The following is a 21,781-nucleotide window of genomic DNA, read 5'->3' on the forward strand; positions in this document are numbered from 1 at the left end:
CAAAAAATGATTAAAAAGAGGCAATCTAAATTTTTTTGTATCTTCAGGGATGTACCCCTGCCAAATTTTTTCTAATGTAATTAGAGGAACTAGAGATATTCTATCCTGTTACTTTCCCCTAAAGATGGGCTTGAAATGAAAACCCCAGTAACATTAATAGTTTTCATGAATCTTATCAGAGACATGAAGTCCAGTACTTCTAAAGTAAGTCAAACAAATTTTAAACTGCCATTTTAAGTTTTATAAATAATGTGGTCTGTATAGACTTGTGATGAAATTAGAGTGGTAAGCTTTCCCAAAATGCCATATTGGTAATCAGTTCAATGTGTATTAGAAAGAAGTATCCAGCAGGGGAAACCAGAGACTTAATGTTCTTTTCAAGAATGATATATGTACTTTCTTAACATTAATAAAAACTTTTCTCTTAGAGGAAAACATAGGCAGAACACTCTTTGACATAAATCACAGCAAGATCTTTTTTGACCCACCTCCTAGAGTAATGGAAATAAAATAAAAAATAAACAAATGGGACCTAATGAAACTTAAAAGCTTTTGCACAGCAAAGGAAACCATAAACAAGACGAAAAGACAACCCTCAAATGGGAGAAAATATTTGCAAACGAAGCAACTGACGAAGGATTAATCTCCAAAATATACAAGCAGCTCATGTAGCTCAATATCAGAAAAAACAAACAGCCCAATCCAAAAATGGGCAGAAGACCTAAATAGACATTTCTCCAAAGAAGACATACAGATTGCCAACAAACACATGAAAAGATACTCAACATCACTAATCATTAGAGAAATTCAAATCAAAACCACAAAGAGGTATCACCTCACACCGGTCAGAATGGCCATCCTCAAAAAATCTACAAACAATAAATGCTGGAGAGGATGTGGAGAAAAGGGAACCCTCCTGCACTGTTGGTGCGAATGTAAATTGAGACAGCCACTGTGGAGAACAGTATGGAGGTTCCTTAAAAAACTAAAAATAGAACTACCATATGACCCAGCAATCCCACTACTGGGCATATACCCTGAGAAAACCATAATTCAAAAAGAGTCATGTACCACAATGTTCATTGCAGCTCTATTTACAATAGCCAGGTCATGAAAGCAACCTAAATGTCCATCGACAGACGAGTGGATAAAGAAGATGTGGCACATATATACAATGGAGTATTACTCAGCCATAAAAAGGAACGAAATTGAGTTATTTGTAATGAGGTGGATGGACCTAGAGTCTGTCATACAGAGTGAAGTAAGTCAGAAAGAGAAAAACAAATACCGTATACTAACACACATATATATGGAATCTAGAAAAATGGTACTGATGAGCCTAGTGGCAGGGCAGGAATAAAGACGCAGATGTAGGGAATGGACTTGAGGACACGCGGTGAAGGGTAAGCTGGGACGAAGTGAGAGAGTAGCACTGACATATATACACTACCAAATGTAAAATGGATGGCTGGTGGGAAGCTGCTGCATAGCACAGGGAGATCAGCTTGGTGCTTTGTGACGACCTAGAGGGGTGGGATAGGATGGGAGGGAGGCTCAAGAGGGAGGGGATATGGGGATATATGTATACTTATAGATGATTCACTTTGTTGTGCAACAGAAACTAACACAACATTGTAAAGCAATCATACTCCAGTAAATATAAAAAAAAAACCTAATAAGCAGACAGAATTTCTATTCCATCAGACAGAGAGAAATCTTAAGGATAAATCAGTTAAATGATACTGGAAAAACATTTGTGACTCTGTGATTCCGTGATATGACTTAAAATAACAGCGCTTTTAGAATTTAGTATTAAAATAGGTATATTAGTATTTTGTTCATCTCTAAGGCAGAATAGTTAGTAATACCTATCCTGCTTTCTTCACAAGATTGTGGTGGTGATAAAATTAAATCATGTATAAGAAAACTTTTGTCCGCTCTAAAATGCTTTTATAAACAATGATAATATTGCTAGTAATGATAAACTGTTAGATACAGCTCTATATTTTACTCCACTGTTCAGAAAATTGAAAAGCAATTTTGTTTTCTGATGAATATCAGATCCTGCATTTACTTATATTTCAAAGGTTTATATTTTCCTTTAAAAATAATATTTACAGTTTAATGCTTTCGTTGTTTTTTACGTGCAGCATACCCAAACAGAAGTAAGTCTTATTAAGATAGAATTTCCAGTCCGTGCGACTACTTGATGACACTTGGAGGGCTTCTATAATGTAAGAGTTTATGACAAAAGAATTTCTTGAGGCTGACTGAACTGGTGTTTTGAGATTATGACTGAATACAGTTTACAGTACTTACTTCTGTCCTACATACTTATCCTGTCTAGTTTCTTCTCACCAAGAATCATTTTAACCTTCACCAGAGTAGCAAAGGGAATGAATGAGTTCGGGGCCAGTTGGATTTGATTTCTTTTAGTCTGTCTGCTTACCTTGCCCTTAGCCTCACAGGTGTCTGTCTGTGGCTTCCATCCTGCCTGCCATCCCTCAGCTCTCAATCTTTGCATCTCCAAGTGCTTGAATTTCACTGTATGGACCATCATGGTGGAGGTTTTGCTTTTCTCTAGTTTATTAACTCACCTATTCAAGAATCTCAAATCACTGTTGTCTAAACATGAAGAGCTTGCTGCAGAGTCACTGGGAATCCTTTGCTCAATGTGTCTGGCTGTACATGAAGAATAAAGGCAGCCATTTCACTTCCATTTTCAGTATCTAATTGAAAGTTCCTCTTATTGACCAAGTCCAACCGAGAACGATACAAGGAGGGTATTCTGGATAACTAGTTCTAACGATACAAGGAAGGGGATTCTGGATAACTAGTTCTAGCCTTGGGAGGGAGTGTTGATGGAGCCCAGTTGAGTACAGACAATCGAGCACAGCAAGGGAGGGGTGAGGATTTAAGAAATTAATGTGTTTAAAGTGTTTAGAACAGCGCCTGGCACGTGCAAAAGATGTGGCCTTATGAAACAGAAGTAGAAAGATTATAAGGGGAGAATAAGCTGAGATTAAAAGACAATGAAATGAGATGAAAATACAAGCTGAGGGAGAAAGTGAACATGGTGAGATAAGGAAGAAATTCAATGACAGATTTTGATAGAATTAAAATCTTTAAAAAAAAGTTTAACTATAGTTGATTTACAATATTGGGTTAGTTTCAGGTGATAAAATTAAAATCTTTATTGGAGGCAATAAAGAACAGATTTGACACTGCAGAAAAACGTATGAAATGGAGGCTGCATTTGGAGTTTCTAGGTTCAGTAACAGAAATCCGTCTCATGTTAGCTCAAGTGAAAAACGAGAATTTATTGGTTTGTGTAACTGGGAAATTCAAGCTACCTTCAGGCATAACTGGCTCCAGAGGCTCCACAGTGTCACGAGGACTCTCCTTCTCTTCCCATCTCTTGGCTCTGCTTGCTTCTGTATGACTTCACTTGCAGACAAACTCTGTCTAGGTGGTCTCAAGGCTGGTGTTTCCAAAATTAAATCATCCTCACAGCACCTGATCCCAGAAGAAAGGACAGCAGTTCTTTTTCCCCCAGCCTCAGATCCATCAATGACTCTGGCCTTGTTTGGTTATGTGTCTGCCCTCGATTTAATCATGGTTTCCCAAGGGTTGGGGTATCTGATTGGACAGCCTGTCACATGGCCACTCCTGTCACTAGGCAGGAAGGCTGCTTTTGATGGCCCCGCTAGATCACGTGGAGTGAGAGAAGGGCAGTTTCCAAATAAATAATGCTGCTAGGCAGATTTTTAAAAAATTAACACATGTCCACTACAAAGGAATAATTTAGGAAAATGATCCAGATATGTGGAAAAGGGCAAGGAAGTAAATTCAGTGGGGAAAAAAAAGGCGGGAGGAAGAGATCAAGCATGTACAATAATAATTCTAGGTGCTCCTGAGGAAGAAACCATAAGTAGTCTTTGCAAAAATATTATATACTACTAAAAAGATAAAGCAGTTTATCTTCAGTGCAAAATAAATGTATAAAAGTGATAATAATATGATAATGATTGTATTTTCCTGTATAGGACCTATAGAAGATAAGGATGAAACTTCACTGAAAGCTAAAATAAAAGATTTAAAGAAATGGAGAAATATACCTTCTCCTGTGAACAGACTGAAATCTTGTTGAGATATTTTTCCCTACATTGTTTGGTGGGTTTAGTGCAATGCCCATTAAAATTCCGTTTGTTTCCTATGTGGAACTTACTAGGATTATTCTAATGTTCATTAGTGAGAATAACTAGTTTAAAATTAAGAAAAAATTTGAAATAGAAGAGTCATAAAGGGAACTTGGTTTAATGGATATAAATCGTTATAGTCATACATTTAAGAAATGTGTGAGTGAGACAGTGAATGTTAAGTCCTTAATATGGTAGCTGGTACATAATAAATGGCCTAAAATGACAATTATTACTACTGTTATTATTATTATTTCTCCTCTTCCTCCTCCTCCTCTTTCTTCCCTCCCCCTTTCATTTCTCCCTCCGCCTTCTTTTTCATTCTCTTACTCTGAGGACACGATAGGGAACAAAACATTAAATAAAATGAGGCAAAATCAGTCATTGACCCTGAGGCCTGCACCTGTCCTGGGTTGATTTTCAGGAATTTTCAGAGATTTTCAGGAATCTCTGTCTTTCTTCTTATTCAAAACAGTTTTTTATAGAACACCATCTCGTCTTGAGAAGCGTGCCTGGAGAATGGGGTCCCATCTGTCGTCGTCCCAACACAGTGAGCATTTAGGGTTTGGATTATTCAGAAAAAAAAGAGTGTAGTGTGCGTGTGTGTATATATATATATATATATATTTTTTTTTTTTTTTTCTTTGCCCTTCCTCTGACAAACCTCTCTTCCACTGTAACGTTTTTATTCTCCCTCAGTTGTGACGGCCTGAGGAAGGGAGCAAACACATGTTGCAGACATTTGAGAAATGTCAGATGAGCTTCCCTTGGCCCTAAGTAACAGGTTAGGTGGAGGAAGATGAGTAATCTGCTCGGGTAACCTTGTTTCCAATGTTCAGACATCCTTGCAGGTAGCGAAAATCAGGAGCTTGCCGCTCTCAGTGTCCCTCAGCGTAAGCCCCCGTTCCTGTGGGATAACCTCAAGCCTTGATATTCTGGGAGATCTGTAGAGACCAGGCTCCTGGGCTTTTCTCCTGTGTGGCTCTGTGGTGTCTGCTTGTTTGAATGTGCAGCTCATGTCAATCTTAATATTTGTTTTGAGTCACGTAGGCTGGCCTCTAATTTGCAATTTACATGGACGATGGGGCCCTATTCATTGCCCCGCTCCCGCCGCCTTTGTGCTGTTCACCTCTCTTCACGCAGCCATTAGGCTGAATAGCATATAATTAGGCAACCCATGTAAAGCATAGATTTCTGAAAGGTTGCAGCTCTTTTCAAAAAGTAAGGGTTTACATTTTTACTCTCATTCTTTTCTAAACAAAAAGACATTCCCCCCTACGGCTTTCATCTGAATGTAGTAACTTAGAAACAGTTAGTCTTGTAGGTGGGTAATAATTTTGGTTTGTTTTCACCTGAGAGCCCGCTTTTGTTGACACAGTTTGTGTTTAACTTGGTGCAGGCTGAGGTTGATTGGCCATCATTTGTAGACGAGTGTGTTGCTTTTTGAAACCAATCAAAATTGGCTTATTTTAAATCCCTGACGATTTTAAACTCACCCAACAAAATAACTCAGTTTTCAGATTATTTTTGTTTCTCTTGCTACCGGTGTGCACAAAACCTACTTAAAATTGCTTAACGTAAAGCCTATGAAAATACAAGTAGTGAAGGAAACATGTTCTTGCCAAATTATGCTAATTATATTTAAGCTGTGTTCACTTGTCAGACAGGTTCATGATTATAAACATAGTTTAAAAAGTAGTTGGTGGTGAGGCCAATGCAAGCTCTTTTTTTTCTTTTAAATTAATTAATTTATTTGGCTGCGTCAGGTCTTAGTTGTGGCACGCGGGATCTAGGTTCCCTAACCATTGATTGAACCTGGGCCCTCTGCATTGTGAGTGCGGAGCCTTAGCCACTGGACCAGGGAAGTCCCAGTGCAAGCTCTTAAATAGAAGTGTATATACATGCTTCATTGAAATAAAATCATATAATACATTAGGGATCCTATGAAAGTTTTAATGCATTATCATTTCGTACACTTGACATTATTATTTTTTTAAGTGAAATATCTGTAAGTAGATTGAGATTTTTTTTTTTTTTAATTTTATTTATTTATGGCTGTGTTGGGTCTTCGTTTCTGTGCGAGGGCTTTCTCTAGTTGTGGCAAGTGGGGGCCACTCTTCATCGCGGTGCGCGGGCCTCTCACTATGGTGGCCTCTCTTGTTGCGGAGCACAGGCTCCAGACGCGCAGGCTCAGTAGTTGTGGCTCACGGGCCTAGTTGCTCCGCGGCATGTGGGATCTTCCCAGACCAGGGCTCGAACCCGTGTCCCCTGCATTGGCAGGCAGATTCTCAACCACTGCGCCACCAGGGAAGCCCCTGATATTATTTTTGAAAGAAATAAAAATGTACAAATTTTTTTTAACGCTGCAAGGTTGAAAGGAAAATAACAAGATACATTGATATTATCCAGAGCACTGATTCATAGTGGTCAACTGGAGAATTCATTAAAATGTGGATTCTTGGGCCCCATTTACCAAAATTCTGTTACAGAGGATTGAGGATGGATCTCAGGAATCTAAAAATTTTAATAAGTACCCCAGATGATGCTATTGCAGAAAGCTTGCAGGCAACATTAGAAATACTTGTTTTGTACAAATGCAATTAATTGTGCATTTTGTATAGATGTTCAGTTGTACATTTCTGTGTTCTACCTTTTCCATCTTGAAAAAGTGAAGATGGGTTTTAAAAGTGACTGTTACTACACCCTTTGCATTATAAATTTAATAGAATCTAATGTAATGGACAAGTTGACTAGCCACCCACTGGTGAATTTGCCATATAGAACTCCATCTGGCAAATAGATAAATATTTCTTCAGCTCATGACCAATCTCAGGAAATAGAGAAGCAGATAGACTGAGATGTTTGCCCATTAGGGATTATATGAGTTGGCTTCTGGTCTCTCCTCTCATTTGTCAGTCAAGTTAATGTAAATGACCACTGTCATCTAAAGTACGTTTGGCAAAATTTATATATATTTTTCTCTTTAAATCTCTATTTTCCACACTTTGGTTTGATTGTATCTAATGTGTATTCAGAGGATGAATATTCCTTAATGTGAATCCTTTTATTGTTGGAGGATCAAGTCATTGCAATGATATTTACTAGAATAAAACTATCAGTACCCATCACTAGGCCTCCCAGATAAGGGGCATTTGAAGAGTCCAATCAGAAAAGGAAGAGAAAGGTGTGGTTGGGAGGGTGAAAGCTGGAGAGTTCCAGAGTTTCACATACCCTCACCCCAGGAAATGATTTTCCATATTCGTGTGCTGGAGCTTATCCTGTATCCCCTGGGGGTCAAGACTGTGTGGTAGACAAGTTAACGCCCTTGGTGAGGATATTCTGTATGTGAATATGCACATATACACTTACACAGAATGCCATGCTTATAAGGATGGTATATGTAAAATCTTATAAGATTGGTTCTGTGCCAAGGTCTTGGGATTATATTTTTTATGTTGTATAAATTCAGTTCATATGCAATACTGTTAGTGAGGCATTGGCATAGTAAAAAGAGAATATAGTTATCCAAATAAATGTTGCACATAAAAATTAAAAAAAAAAAAAACTTAGGGTCAGTGGCTTTCTTAGAAGATTATGGCAAGGATAAATTATGTTATGGACATTAAGGCTAGCAGCTATATGAAACTACTCATTTCTGTTTTCGTTTTTTCAATCAAAACTGTCTCTTTGATCAGATTTTTTATAGAAAAGATGTGCAGGACACCCACATGTATAATGCGGAGCTTGACAGACCGGACATCAAGATGGCGACACAGATCTCCAAGATCATAAGCAATGTAATCTCTCTTTCTTATCTTGAGCAGAATTGATTTCTCATTTTTGCAGGAGACAAAGTGGCTTTGGTTGTCAGATGGTTAATTTAGTTAGTGAAATTAATCAATCTGAATTAATGACATCTCAATTTTTTCATCTGAATTATCCATTTCACTGTGTAAATTATTTGGATATGTGCAGAAACTGATCAGACTTGACTTGACCATGGCTCTGTTGTCATGCTTTTTAAAAAATAAATACTATTCAGGCATGAGATAACATTCAAATGTCTGAGCCTGAGAATCAAGTTTGTCATTCGTCTGGTCCCATATTATCTCTCACCCTGTCCCAAAGAACTTCGCTTGGCCTCGTTTCCATCTTGTCGCTGTTAATTTGCAGGTTCTCTTTGGTCAGCATTTACCCATGCACGTTTCCTATACATCATGGCTGTTTTTATCTTCCCTAAGACATCCTTCTTGGTTAATACCATTTTACTTAAACATACCTTACATCCTAATTAAAAATGATTACTTAACTTGAACCAAATATTTGAGTAACATAGGCTATGCTCACCTTAACAAATCAATAATTATTTACTAAATTCAACTTCATGTTAACCAAACAGGGTTAGATCAGTTCCTAAGACTAAACAAAGCCGGAAGACATCTGTATGCAGAATGCAGGGTCTCAATTATCTAGAAATTTCTCCTGGATAACATAAACACAATGATGATGATGATGACTGGATTCATGGACTCAAACTTAGTAATTATTTTACTACAAAAAAGTTTTTTTAATAAAATCAGTTTCTTCTTAGCAGTCAGCATTTTAGTATCTGGTGAGTTGTAAGGAATATTTTTTATGGACTGAGGGTCAATTTTATTTTGGCTATTATCAATGTAATTTTTCATTGGAAAGTAGAAATATCCAACATTCTCTTATTTATTCATTTTAGGCTGAATACAAGAAAGGGCAAGGAGTAATGAATAAAGAGCCCGCTGTAATTGGAAGACCAGATTTTGAACATGCTGTGGAAGCTTCTAAACTTTCCAGTCAAGTAAGAATCTAGTGATGATCCCACAATGATTTTATTCAGAGATTTTGTTTCTAGCAGCACTGGAAGATACTTTACTTTAGGTAATGTCTTTAATTGCAAGAATACGTAAAGATAATGTTTCTGAACCATGTCAGATAGGATTACAATAATTGTAAATTTCAGTAAGGGATAAAATAAGTCCAATTTTAAGCATAAAACTAAGTTTTCTTTTCTCCTGGCTCAAATTCTAACCTTTTTCAATGAGTTCAGCCATGTTGTCACATTTCCTAGCATTTCTGGAATTTAGCAATAGTCATATCAATTAGATTAGAAGAATAATTAAATTTCTATCTATACACGCATACACAGAACTTTTAACTTAGTAAGAAAAATAGCAATTTTCCCAATTTTTAAATGCTTTAATCACAAAGTAAAAAAGAGGTAATGTAAATGAAGAGAACATGGAAATCATAAAAAGGATCTGAAAAAGTGTAAAGACATGCCATATTTTTGGCTGAACGTCTCAATAGATAAAAATTTCAATTTCCCCAAAATTAATATATAAATGTCATGCAATTTCAATTAGAATCCAACAGTTTTTTTGAAGTATGGGTAAATGATCTTAGAGTTTGAATGGAAAGGAAATGCCTGAGAATAGCCTTTAAAAGTATGAAAGTGAAGACCAGTGAAGGAGAACTTAAGCTGTGAGTTACCATAACATAGTATAAAACCACTGAAATTAAATCAATATGGGATTGATATAGTAAGAGATAAAATAATCAGTAGGATAGACTAGGGAATCCTGGAATAGGTTCCAATGTGTATAAGAATTTAATATTTGATAAAAGTGTTGGTTCAAGTCAGTGGGAAAATGTTGTATTAGTTAATAAACGGTGCTGACATAACTGGCCATCCATCTGGGTAAAAATAAAATTGGACCTGAATCTTAAACCATCTACAAAATGAATTCCAGATGGATTAAAGATGTGAATGTAAACCAAAAAAACTGTTTAAACCTTAAAAGAAAATCCAAGAGACTATATATACCACATAGGGATAACAGAGTTCTTCTTAAAACTGGAGAACCAGAAGCTATAAAATAATAGTTAGACATGCTTGACTATATAAAAATTAACAACTCTTGTAATGGAAAAAGGTAACGTTTGCAAAGTCAATGATAACAAACAGTAATTTTTATGCATGTATAGTGTTTTCAACTTTGAAAAAATGTCCATTCCTCAAGTTGCAAAAGTCTTAATTCGATTATACTTCAAAATGGAGAGATGTAAAAGAGGAAAACTGTAAAATCTAACTGAAGAACATAAAATACTATCTGAAAAAATGAGAAGACCTACTATGTTCTTAGCTTTGGAGGGCCTGAGAAGGGCTGTGACTCCAAGCTCTTCTCAGCCCAAATAACACTCATTGAGGAGCAGGGGATATTGGCACAGACCTGGCAACTCTTCCGGTATCGCTTTAGATTTTCTGACTTCTTACAAGTTCAGCCTTTTCTGGGGGCAAAGAGTTCCTATCGGTTGTGTAGGAGAAGCGGCAGATTCTAGAAAAGCAGTACAATTTGGTTGAGTAATCAGAAAATGGGCTGTGGACCTGGACCCTGAGTCCCTGGCCCTGCCGCTGGCTCACTGAGTGACTTTGGACAGATGGCTTAATTTCTCCATCTGCAGTTTCCTGGCCCGTAAAATGGCATGGCAGCAATACTGCTTCTTAGGGTTGTTGTGAGGATTAAATGAATTACCGCGAGCAACTTAAAATACTGCCTGGCCCATAGAAACACTGCATCATTTCCCAGGGATAATTTTACTGCAGCTATTTAGAATAGTTTTCTACTCTGCATTTTTTACATGAATTCATGCACAAAATGAAGCAGAAATAGTTGACTGGCCCTTAGATTCTGGTCTTAAATTCATTCCTTCACAATCTTATTTGAGACTCCTTAGAAGAAAGTTTTAGTATTTGAGTTTTTATTTTCACATTTCAAATGCAGTCACCAAAAATCCTACCATTTGATCCTACCTGGGTTCTTAGGCAGACTTTAAAAAAAAAAAAAATCTCAAATCATTTAATAACTGAATTATCAGATGCCTAAGCAGATTGTAATTTGCAAGTTACATTTATTTATCTGTCATCTTTGTTTTTTTATGACATTTTTGCTGATCTCACAGTGTACAAACTCATTAGAAAAGGGAAAAACTGGGCAGATGAATATATAGGACTTCCGGAATGAACTTGGTATATTCATTTGTATTTTCAGGTGCGTTGACTAGAAATAAAGGCAGAAAGTGTAGTTTCTTATTTTTATTGACAACTTTGGAGATCATGTATTCTCTTGCTCCTAAGCTAATGAGATTGTGAATATAGGAGCCCACGAAGGCAAGTAGCTACGAAGAAGGGAAATAAGTTAGGAATGCAGTAAGCTGGGAAGCTAGGGGCAGGATGCAAGATGCAGAACAGAAAGAGTAAGAGAGCATCCGGATTGTGAGAGGGAAGGCGATAACAGGGCAGTGCCCATGGTGTGGAGAGATAAGACACCCCTGATGAAAAGACAGAAAGAGAAAGCGAGAGGGCACAATTCTCCCATTTTACCTGGAAATTGAGCTCTGTGGGATTGAACCCGGAAAAAGTAATGGAAACAAAACTCTTCCTATGTTAACTTGTACAATAGCTTTGCTCCCGTAGTTGTAAAGTCTAGGAGGCACATAAAATTATGGTCAAGTAATTAAAAGAAAATCAGTGAAAAATGAAAGTGAAATCTCATGTGCTAAGATAAAGAGATGGGTGTATTTATAAGTATCTCAAATATTAGGGCAGTAATTATTGAAGTCATCATCTTAAAAAAATTCTTCTAAGAGTGGTTATTTTGTTTTCATATTCATAGATCATCTTAATTTATGAATTGGAATTTGTCTATGTGATGAATGGAATTCCTTTAGTTTTATGATATCAAAGAAAATTTTGTATTTATAGTGATTAGTGTTTCTTCTAAAATTGCATTTGATGTATTGGTAAGAGAGGGTTTTAAACCTAAACATTACTACTTAGATTGATGTTAAAATTTAATAATAAGTATTGTCCTTAAATTGTAAAGGGGTATTAATTGGTTTGGAGAATCTCCCATTCTCCCTTCTGGGCAAGCACTCTCCCTTCCAACCTCCTTCCACCCAACTTTTGGCTTAAATGTCACGTCTTTGACTTGCTGATTTAAATTATATTGCTCTGTTCCCCCCTCTATTCTGTTTTTCTTTATAGTTCTTAACACAATGTATATTAGTCATATAAATGTATATGTGTGTGTTTTAAACATCTATTCACTATCACTCAGCAGGCTCTGTGGGGACAGGGTTTAATGGCGTTAATGGCACAGATTAGGCTTTCAAGAAACACATAGAGACTGATTAAACAAATTTCTCTAGATCATTCACATTTGGTTCAAAGTCAGTAAGGTATTATTTTATTAGGAAAATAAGGGCAGAGTGTATTTTGGGTAAAATTCAGACTTAAACGCATGGATTTTATGATGAATTCTACATAAAAATCTGTTTTTACTCTCTTCCTCAACAGCTCTTAGTTCAGTTTCATCCAAAATTGGAGGGAATTGATGCCCATGGATATGTGGCATTGTGTTGTTGTTTACTTTTCATTTTCACTGATAATTAAGTGCACTTATCCAATTTTCCACTTCTTTCCTAGCATATGTTTCTATGACTATGATGAAAAGCTTTCGTTCAGGGTCTGCTTTTTTTCTGCTTTTCTGGCACTTTGTGAAACTGAGCCATAGGTGATGTCACCAAGCCCAGCACCCCTCGTGCTGAAAGCTTTGAACTACTGAGATTGGCCGTCAGGCTTTGACTATTGGAACGCAGCCCTGTTCAGATGTAGTTATGAGGAACTAGGTTAGGTTCCGTCACTGCGATTGAGCAGTTCTAGTGTTTTCTTGCCGTGTGTGCCTCTGAAAGTTCTGCGAAGTCTGTTAAAATTCTTCTTAAAACTTTTAGGCGTTTCATCCCATATACCTAACCTATATTTTTTAAAAAGTTGGTAGTCATGAACTCTTAGATATGATATTCATAATGTGAATAAAATCAATCATAGGTATAACTTTTCATTTGTTTCCAGTGATTGATTTATGTACAAGGGGTAACACTGTGCCTTAAAACCATAGCAAAGTCACCCAACACCTATTTCCTCTTGTCTCAAATGGTCTTAAAACTGGAAGGAAGATACTTTGTTCCATGGTTGAGTCACCCATTATAATGAAAGGGAAGCATTACCCTGATCCCTTAGCAGAAGCGAGTGTGCGTGAGCAGGCGGGCACGCAGATGTGTGAACTGTGGGTTGAAAGTAGGATAGAATGTTCGGTGTGTATGTGAGGTTAGTGAGTGAACCAGTCAGGAGGTGAGCGATGGGACCTGTTTAAACTATTTGGCTATTTTCTTAGTTCATTTATGTGCAAACCTTACAGCAAGATAAGAAACAGTTGGTATCAGTGTCTGGTAAATATATTTTTATGTAATTCAGTTATTTTACTTTCTGGTTAATTAATGAGGGAAACTCTTGCATTTTTGTTCTTTAGGTATCTTTTAAACCAGATCACACAGAGTTCTGAAGGTTAAAATAAGATAAATTTCACAGCACTTTGCTTATTATTAAACTCATTAGAAGTACATGAATGACAGATATACTTTAAATAATTAATCTCATGCTACAGAAATAACCTGGAAAGGTTAGACAGCATTTTAAAATTCAAATTTTAGGGTGTGTAGCCCAATGCATAGCAGTGGTAGAAATCTTTAAGAATAAAGTTCTCATAAAAATCTATTACAAGGCTATTGCAAAATTTGGAGACACCATGAAAGTTACCTGGTCCTGCTTTTCAATGAAAGAATCCCTTCTCAGTGTAATCCATCCACTTATTCATTCAAACAAAACAGTTACTGAACCAGATATTACATGCCAGACACTATGCTTGGGGTTAGATTTTCAAGGGTGAACAGAACAGATATAGCCCATGCCTTCACCAAGCTTAGAGTCTAATGGGGAAGACCAACACCAGAGACAGTTTTGCAGATAATTGCAGCAGTGTGTGATGAGTGACCAGGTGAATTTGGGGTGCTTCAAAAATATATCAGCAGTAAATATTATAGTTTAGAAGGTCAGAGAGGGCTTTCAGAAAGAAGTTACATTTGGGCAGATGCAAGATGTGTAGAAATTATTCAGGTGAACATTGGGAGGAGGTAGGGAGCAGTGATTTGAGCGGGAGGGCAGAAGGGGAAAACAGAACAGGAAAGCTGTTCCGCTGGTGGGCAGCTCAGCTGATAGAACATTTTCCTTATAATCAGCAGAAATCTCGTTGGCTGCAACTTCTACCTCTCAATACTAGCTTTACCTTTTGTAGTAGAACAAATGCTATTTTTCTGTTTTTGCAAATGTTTGAAGACAGTTACCGCCCGATTCCCAAATCTCTTCAGTATAGAACCCTTCAGCATAGTAAGTGATGTAGAGTATGCGTTAGATAAATAATTCTTGAATGAATGAATGAATGAGTAAAAGTCTGGCAGGAACTATAAAGCATGATACAGATGCAATATGTTATTTTTATATCTATTGTTTTTCATTTCCTTTTGCATTTTTTTCTTCCTAATAGGATGTCGTTCAAACCAATTTATCAATGACTGTGGGGGGTGTGTGTTGGGGGAACAGACTTGGGAAATTAGAGAAGTATTATATATAGTTCCAACACCTACCTCAGGGTATGACTCTTTCTGAGTCCTCATAGAGAGTTGATTGCTTATCATTTTCTCTTTAATTTATATGTTTCTTTAATAAACCTATATTAAGTACCAAATCCATTCAAAGCACTGTGTCAGGCACTAGGGATACAAAAATGAATAAAAATCTAATTCTTGCTCACTGTCTAGTGGGAGAGCAGACATACACAGATAATTCAAATATGTCCAAAACTTAGAAAATAGTCTAATCTTATATTTCCAGGGAAAACTCACCTTTAATAATAGGTTAGTATTACTAAAAGTGTGTCTTGTAAAACATCAGGTGAAAAAATGCAGGGTTCTGTTTGTATTGAAGTATTTAAATCTAATCAATTAATCCAGCTGAGCAGTGCTGGCTTGCATCAAGTTTTCTTTCAATTATTCATATTCTTCAACCTCAGACATCGTGAGTGTCTTAGTTATGCATTAGCTAAATGGCAAAAATAGGTCATATCATCCTTGAGCACAGAGAGCCCATCAGACTGCCTTTGTACCCCCTGTAGTTCTCAGCACAGTTACACTAGGAGCAGACACAACACGGAGTGGGGTGTTACTTGGAAATTAATCTGACACAGAGGGGACAGCATATGGAAGGCCAGAGAGGGGCGCATGCAGCATGTTCAAGGAACTTCAGAACACGAGGATGGCCAGAGGACAGAAATTAAAGGGGAGAATGGAGAGCTGGGAATGCCAGGTCCCACTGAACCTTGTAGCCATGTCTGGGATCCTGGTCTTCATGCTAAGCCCAATAAGAAGTGAGTTTAAGCATGTATGTGACTTGATCAGATTTGCTTTTGGAAGAGATTACTGACTCCAAGCCTGATGGAGTGTGTCTGGGTCATATCAGCATTCCCAACCTCAGGTAGGAACTCATCCTGACTCATAGTAGGAACCCAGTGCAGGCTCAATGTTTAATGAATAGAGGAAGGAAGGAATCATTACAATGTAGATTGATTATTGTTTTTCAGAAATTATTCATTTACTCGGAAAGAGTAAATGCTGCCAGGTTATATAACAGATGAGAATGTGTCAGGTTAATTTCCAAGTAACACGTCCTTCCATGTTGTCTCTGGGCTTAGTGTAATTGTGCTGGGAACCCCAGGGGTGGGTACAAAGACAGTATGATGGGCTCTCTGTGCTCAAGTTTTGCCTTTTAGCTAATACATAACTAAGATACTCATGGTGCCTGAGGTTGGGAACTGTGAATAACTGACAGGAAATGATGCAAGCCCATGTTACATAGAATCAGTTGATTAGATGGAAACAGCTACCAGCTAAGAGTGTTTACGGCACTGTGGCATCAGGCAGCATGTTTTCCTCAGTAGGTGGAAAGTGTTGGTGAATCTGGCTGAATCGGGAGTGCCATTCTAGGGTAAGTCAGTTCAGAGAATCTACTCTCATCATTAAGTGAATACCTTTCAGGCACTAAAACCTAGAAGAGACAAAAACACAGATAAGAATACTGTGAAAAATGCCACAGCAGAGGAGTGCTGGGGAGTGGCATTGTGTGTTTAGGGGAGGACCAGGTAGGGAGAATCTTGGCTTTGGTGCCAGCTACTGTGGAAAGTAGTAAAGGAGGTCTAAATTTATTCCATTGGTGATGTTGGCCCTGATTTCAAGATAAAATAATTTTCTAAAAATCAAAGATTTTCTTGTTTTAGGGAGACCTTGCCTGTTAATTAGAATAAACAAGATTTTGCTTGAATTTATAAGGTAAACTGAGTATCAAAAGTTATTATTAGCAAATGGAACTGCAACAGAAAATGTTCCCTGTGAACCATCTTGACATATTTTCCAAATGTGTTCCCACCAGGGTTTTCACAAGCTCCCACTCGTAGGTACCCGGCATGTGTCCCTGAGGGAGACCATCACCCAATACACACTAGATTAAAAGAGGTAACATGAGCCATTCCCAAACTGCTTTTTTGTAAAGGTTTCTGCAAGGCAGAGCTTAGGATGTAGAATAAAGGTGCATTCTGAATGTTGTTAAGACAACAAAATAGTGTAAGAATCATTATATAATAAAAATATTACAAGAAGACAAAAGAGCTTACTTTTGCTTTTAAGATCTATGCATCCTTTCCTGCCTACAGGAATCAAAGCGGATGTGAAATGAGACTAGCTATTTTGTTTTATTTTTGTAAAGAATTTGTATATATATTCTAATTAGTTATCATAACATACATTCACATATTTCTCTATTCATGGAGAAAAATATAGTTCTACACAATAAGTTGATAATCCTTCTTTTGGTTGCCCTAAGACTACTTAAAAAAAAAATCCACAGTGAAGATTGGAGATGGTTCTGCTGCTGAATACAATTGTGGAGTTAAAGCAGAGAAATGAAAAATGACATTAAATAGACCCAGGATATTTCAGAAAATATAATCCCTAACAATGAGTTTTTGAACAAATGGGAAATGATGAGAAAAACCATGGTATGAGCTATGTCCTGCATTTGGAATAATTCTTTTAGGAAAATTAATATTCAAATTCTGAGATTTAAGACCCATTTTCTAAATGTGGTAGATGTTAAGACATTTGTGGTCTTGATTTCTAACTGATCATAAATGTTAGGAATGCAGAAGTGGAAACTGACATTTAAAAATCCCCAGATTTTAGTATATTATTCTTGTTAATAGGTTTTGAGTTCATGCCTAATTGCATTTATGATCCATGTTCAAGTAGAGGTGTTTTTTAATTAAAAAAAAAAACCCTTTATGCCTAATTAAGCTTTATGGGGGGGGGGGGAATACCAGGAATTTAAACTTTTGCTATCATACATTTTTAAGGTAGCTTTTATCTGATCTAATTAAAAATCAGACATGTTACTTTGAAAGCTTAAAGGTACATGTGCTATTTAATTTATCCTTTTTGTTTCTTTTATGGAAGGTTAAATACAAAGAAAAATTTGATAATGAAATGAAGGATAAGAAACATCATTACAATCCTCTTGAAAGTGCTTCTTTTAGGCAAAGTCAACTGGCCACTGCCCTGGCGAGTAATGTAAGTTACTTTCTGCCTCATGACTTGTAATTCACAGAAGATTATTTTCAGTATATTTTGATTCTTGTTTTGTCAGACTTGGCTGTGTGGTTCTTGTGATACTTAATCAAGATCATGTAATTTCCAAATAATTTTAGAAAAAGCTGAAGCATATTTTCCTGAAGCTTTTCTGAGAAAAATTTCATATTGTAATTTACTATTAATGGTTACTGATTACTAATTAATTAATAAGTAGGAACAGTATTGCTAATAAAACTATTATAGCTGATCAAGAATAGAAATAGATTAGTTTTTCAGAAAAGTAGTGTGTAGTATCATAAATTAGTGATTATGACAATAGTTAACTCATGTAATTTTGCATGAAATTGTGCATATTGTAAAGTATACCTGGGGCATAGTAGTTTATCATAAGGAAATTTCCAGAAATTGTACTTGAGATGGCTTACAATTTCTTTCTTATCCCTTATGTAAATTCTGTGAAATACCTCTTCGTAAGTTTTGTTTTCATTTCATATCTTTAAAAATAAAGTTTCAGAAAAATAAAAAATAAAAAAATAAAGTTTCAATTTATAAGAAAAGATGTCTTAATTTTTTATTAGAATTAGGAAGAGTATAAAAAAAGAAACATGGAAAAAAATCAATTACTTTGCTATAATTGAATGATGTATAGAGTACCTTTTTAAATATTAAGTTTGACTATTGTCGAACTGTTGCTTTGTTAAAGCATTTAAACCTTTCAACTCCTGTCATATCCTTGGGACTTGGTATATTTTATTTTCATTAATGTTTAGAAGGTATTGTAATTTGTGTTCATTAGCCAGCTTTTGTTACCAGCAATTGAAATAGGTGTTTCTGTCTTTTAGGACCTTTGGGAATATCATAATGATTTATTTTTCTTATTTGATTATTTTTGTGTGTGTACAAACGTAAAGCAAATAGAGTTGGGATATACTTAAAGGAACCTAGAGCACAGTACTGAAAGCTCAAGGTTTAGAATCAATTGCCTGGATTTGAATCTTGCTCCACCACTTAATATTATGCTTTCATCTTTGTGCCTCAGTTTCCTCATCTGTAAAATGGGGATATTTAAAGTATTTACCTACTAGGATTGTGGAGATTACTTAATACATATAAAGTGTTTAAACAGAAAAGTTTTTACTTGTTTACTTACTTACACAGTAAGAGCCTGATGTTTTCTATTATTAACATTTTATTATTATTGTTACTAATATTATTATGTTTCCAAAGCAACTGATTAAAGAGAAAAGAAACATTCTATGTAGTAATAGGATGAAAACCACCAGAAGCTCTAAAATAGACACAAAATATAATTGAAAGATGGTGGTAATTTCTAAAGAGTAAAGTTTCTATTTTCTTTATTTTTTGAAAGCAGAATTTCTGTTAAAGTTACTTTATTCTGTTAACATCACCCTTTCTGACCACGTAAACAAAAGGAGTTACCAAAATATTTTCAAGTCTCTGTAGTTTTCTTTTATTCATTCCGTAGTAAATGAGCACCATCTAGTGGCTCCTTGTAAATTCATTTGTCAATTTCCCATTAAATAATACTTTGTTGCATTTAAAATAATAATGGCCATAATGCAAAAGCGTAATATTTTCTTCTCCTAGATGGTATTTTGTTCCATGTTATTTTCATAGGTGAACTACAAGAAAGACATTCAAAATATGCATGATCCAGTTTCAGATCTCCCAAACTTGTTTTTAAACCATGCTTTGAAAGCCAGCAAAATGCTCAGCGGAGTAAGTGGTCGTTTGTTGACAACTGTAGGTGTGTGACTCTCTGGAGCCAATGTGTCTGCAGTGCTCATGAGCGCACCTGCTTCCTTAGGCGAGCCCGGCCTTCACTCCTCCCTCAGTAACTAACTTAAGGCAAAGTAGTGTCTTGCTTAAATCCCACCCAGGCTGTCGCTTTACAAAGCTAGCTCTTTAATATCTCTGGAATACAAACTTTCTTGTTGAACAGCCACCCTTCCAGGTGTTTGTACGAGTGTCCTTTCTGTCTTTCTCCTTCCCCTTTCTTTGTCTGTAGTAGATTGAAGCCACTTGGAGGTCAGGCTGTTAAGTCAGGGATCTTTTATTTTGTACAGGCCAGAGCAGAGTGTCTGGTATTCAGTAGGTAGCATAAAAGTTATCTTAGTCTAAATTATATCTTTAAAAATAAATTTCAAGGGTGTTTGTGTTGATGCTATACTTTTACTCTTACGAAGGTTTCGATGTTTTCTTCAACGCAACTAGGAGGAGAGGGTGATTTCCTCATGTCCTGATGAAAATACCTGTGTCCACTGCCAAGTGGGCCATTCCATCAGAGCTCAGCTCTGAGATGCTGTTTCCAGCACGCAGTGCATCTGAACCCTGACTTCACTGGCTCTCATTCCTGATGACCCTGGCTCACCTGTGCCTGTATTTCCTACATCTCAGAATGGCCCACGGTGATGATGAACTCTAATTTGACCTCAAGTTATTTCTATGCCGATTTTAATAATTACTCAAAAATTATCCAAATTTATCATATATCTGCTTTGGATCAGGCACAGATTTGATGGCAAAGTATTGATATGTTGGCAAAGAATGTGAAAAAGCGAAAACAGTCATCTTCAAGAGATGTACCCATGGTCATGCATGAGAAAAATCTGTAGTCAAAACCTGGTTCCCAAACCATTAAATAATGGATAACAGCTTCAGTTCAGGTTAAAAATGTCTACACTTGGCTTTGATGTATTGAAACTTCTGTTCATTACTTTGTAATCCTCTTTTCTTCTTGAAATGTAATCTGCATGTAAATAATTTGTATTCACGGAGATTAATTAATTAATTATCACTGGTCTCTGGAGGAAAAGCAGTCCATTATTCTTTCCTGTCTGTTGAGCAGGGATGAAGGTTGGGAGACTGTCAGGCACAGAATTAGACTCAGTCCCTGGATGCTTAATTCATGCTGTCCTGCCATTTCAATGCTTATCCCATCCTCCTCTGCACACATGCCTCTGTTCCTTGAGTGGCTCTGTTTCAGTTATACATTTTCTGCCACAACTCATAGGTATGCTTCTAAAAATCAGTATGTTTCTGTGCTCTGAGCCTCTGCTTTCTTCATGTTTAGTCTTTGCTCATCCAGTTTGATCATTGCAGTAGCATTTGACCTGGGACTCTTTCTCATCCCTATTTGGGTTAAATTTCCTTAGGACACAAGGTTTCATGTGTAAATAAGCCAACAAAAATATCATGGTGGTAATTCAAAAATTTGGTAGCTAGAAAAAAGGCATGCCACTCATAGGCAGTATTTCTTTTAAAAAATATATACCTTTATTTTATAATAGTGGTGAAAAGCAATAATAGTAATTGTTTCTATTTTCTCTTCAACAGAGAAAACCCACCAAATTTGTATATTCCACTTGTTTTATATACCACTTATAAAGTTTAAACCTTCATTCAGGTTGCTTTTGCCTGGATTATAGATTTTTTTCCCGTTCAGTCATAGAATTGTGACTGAACGGTTACTTCATGGAAGAGAACGTTTGAGCCAAAAAAGGTGTTACTCTGAAGTTTCTACTTATTAAAGTTGCACGATGTTACACTGGCTCGAATTTATTGTACATCAGAATTGCCTTCTTTTAAATTTTAATGTAAAGAGAATTGGGATTTTGTTGATTTATAAAGGCAACTTAATTTTATTAAAAGATTGAGTAAGGGAATGCTTAAACAGACATTCTGCCAGAATTAGTTGTCAGTTTGTTATAAATGGCTGTTTTTTTAAAGACCTCTGAATGTCTTTGATATAAATCATAATTTTAAAAATTGTAGTGTGTAGAGTAAAATTAGTGCCTTATGAGTTTGTACAGCCATACTGATGAAATTTTTGAGAGAACATTTTCCTTTGGAAAATAGAGCTCTATTAGCTTTCAGTTTCTTTTATAACTTTGCATAAATTAAAAATATATATTGTGTGTTACTCTGTATAATTCCCA

General features: G+C 36.3%; 1 protein-coding gene across 2 annotated transcripts in view; it reads left to right on the forward strand.

Annotated features, from left to right (window-relative positions):
• NEBL (nebulette) overlaps positions 1–21,781 on the forward strand; it is a 336,004-nt gene that overhangs the window by 247,648 nt on the left and 66,575 nt on the right. Inside the window, exons 6-9 of one of the 2 annotated variants that reach the window (XM_061178832.1) lie at positions 7,895–7,996; positions 8,929–9,030; positions 17,688–17,801; positions 19,461–19,562. The exons of the other annotated variant lie outside the window; for it this stretch is intronic. Coding sequence (XP_061034815.1) covers positions 7,895–7,996; positions 8,929–9,030; positions 17,688–17,801; positions 19,461–19,562 — 420 coding nt within the window. The remainder of the gene's footprint in view (positions 1–7,894; positions 7,997–8,928; positions 9,031–17,687; positions 17,802–19,460; positions 19,563–21,781) is intronic. 2 annotated transcript variants of the gene reach the window in all.

This window comes from Eubalaena glacialis, chromosome 2 (genome assembly GCF_028564815.1).
Source record: "Eubalaena glacialis isolate mEubGla1 chromosome 2, mEubGla1.1.hap2.+ XY, whole genome shotgun sequence".
Taxonomy (NCBI): Eukaryota; Metazoa; Chordata; class Mammalia; order Artiodactyla; family Balaenidae; genus Eubalaena; species Eubalaena glacialis.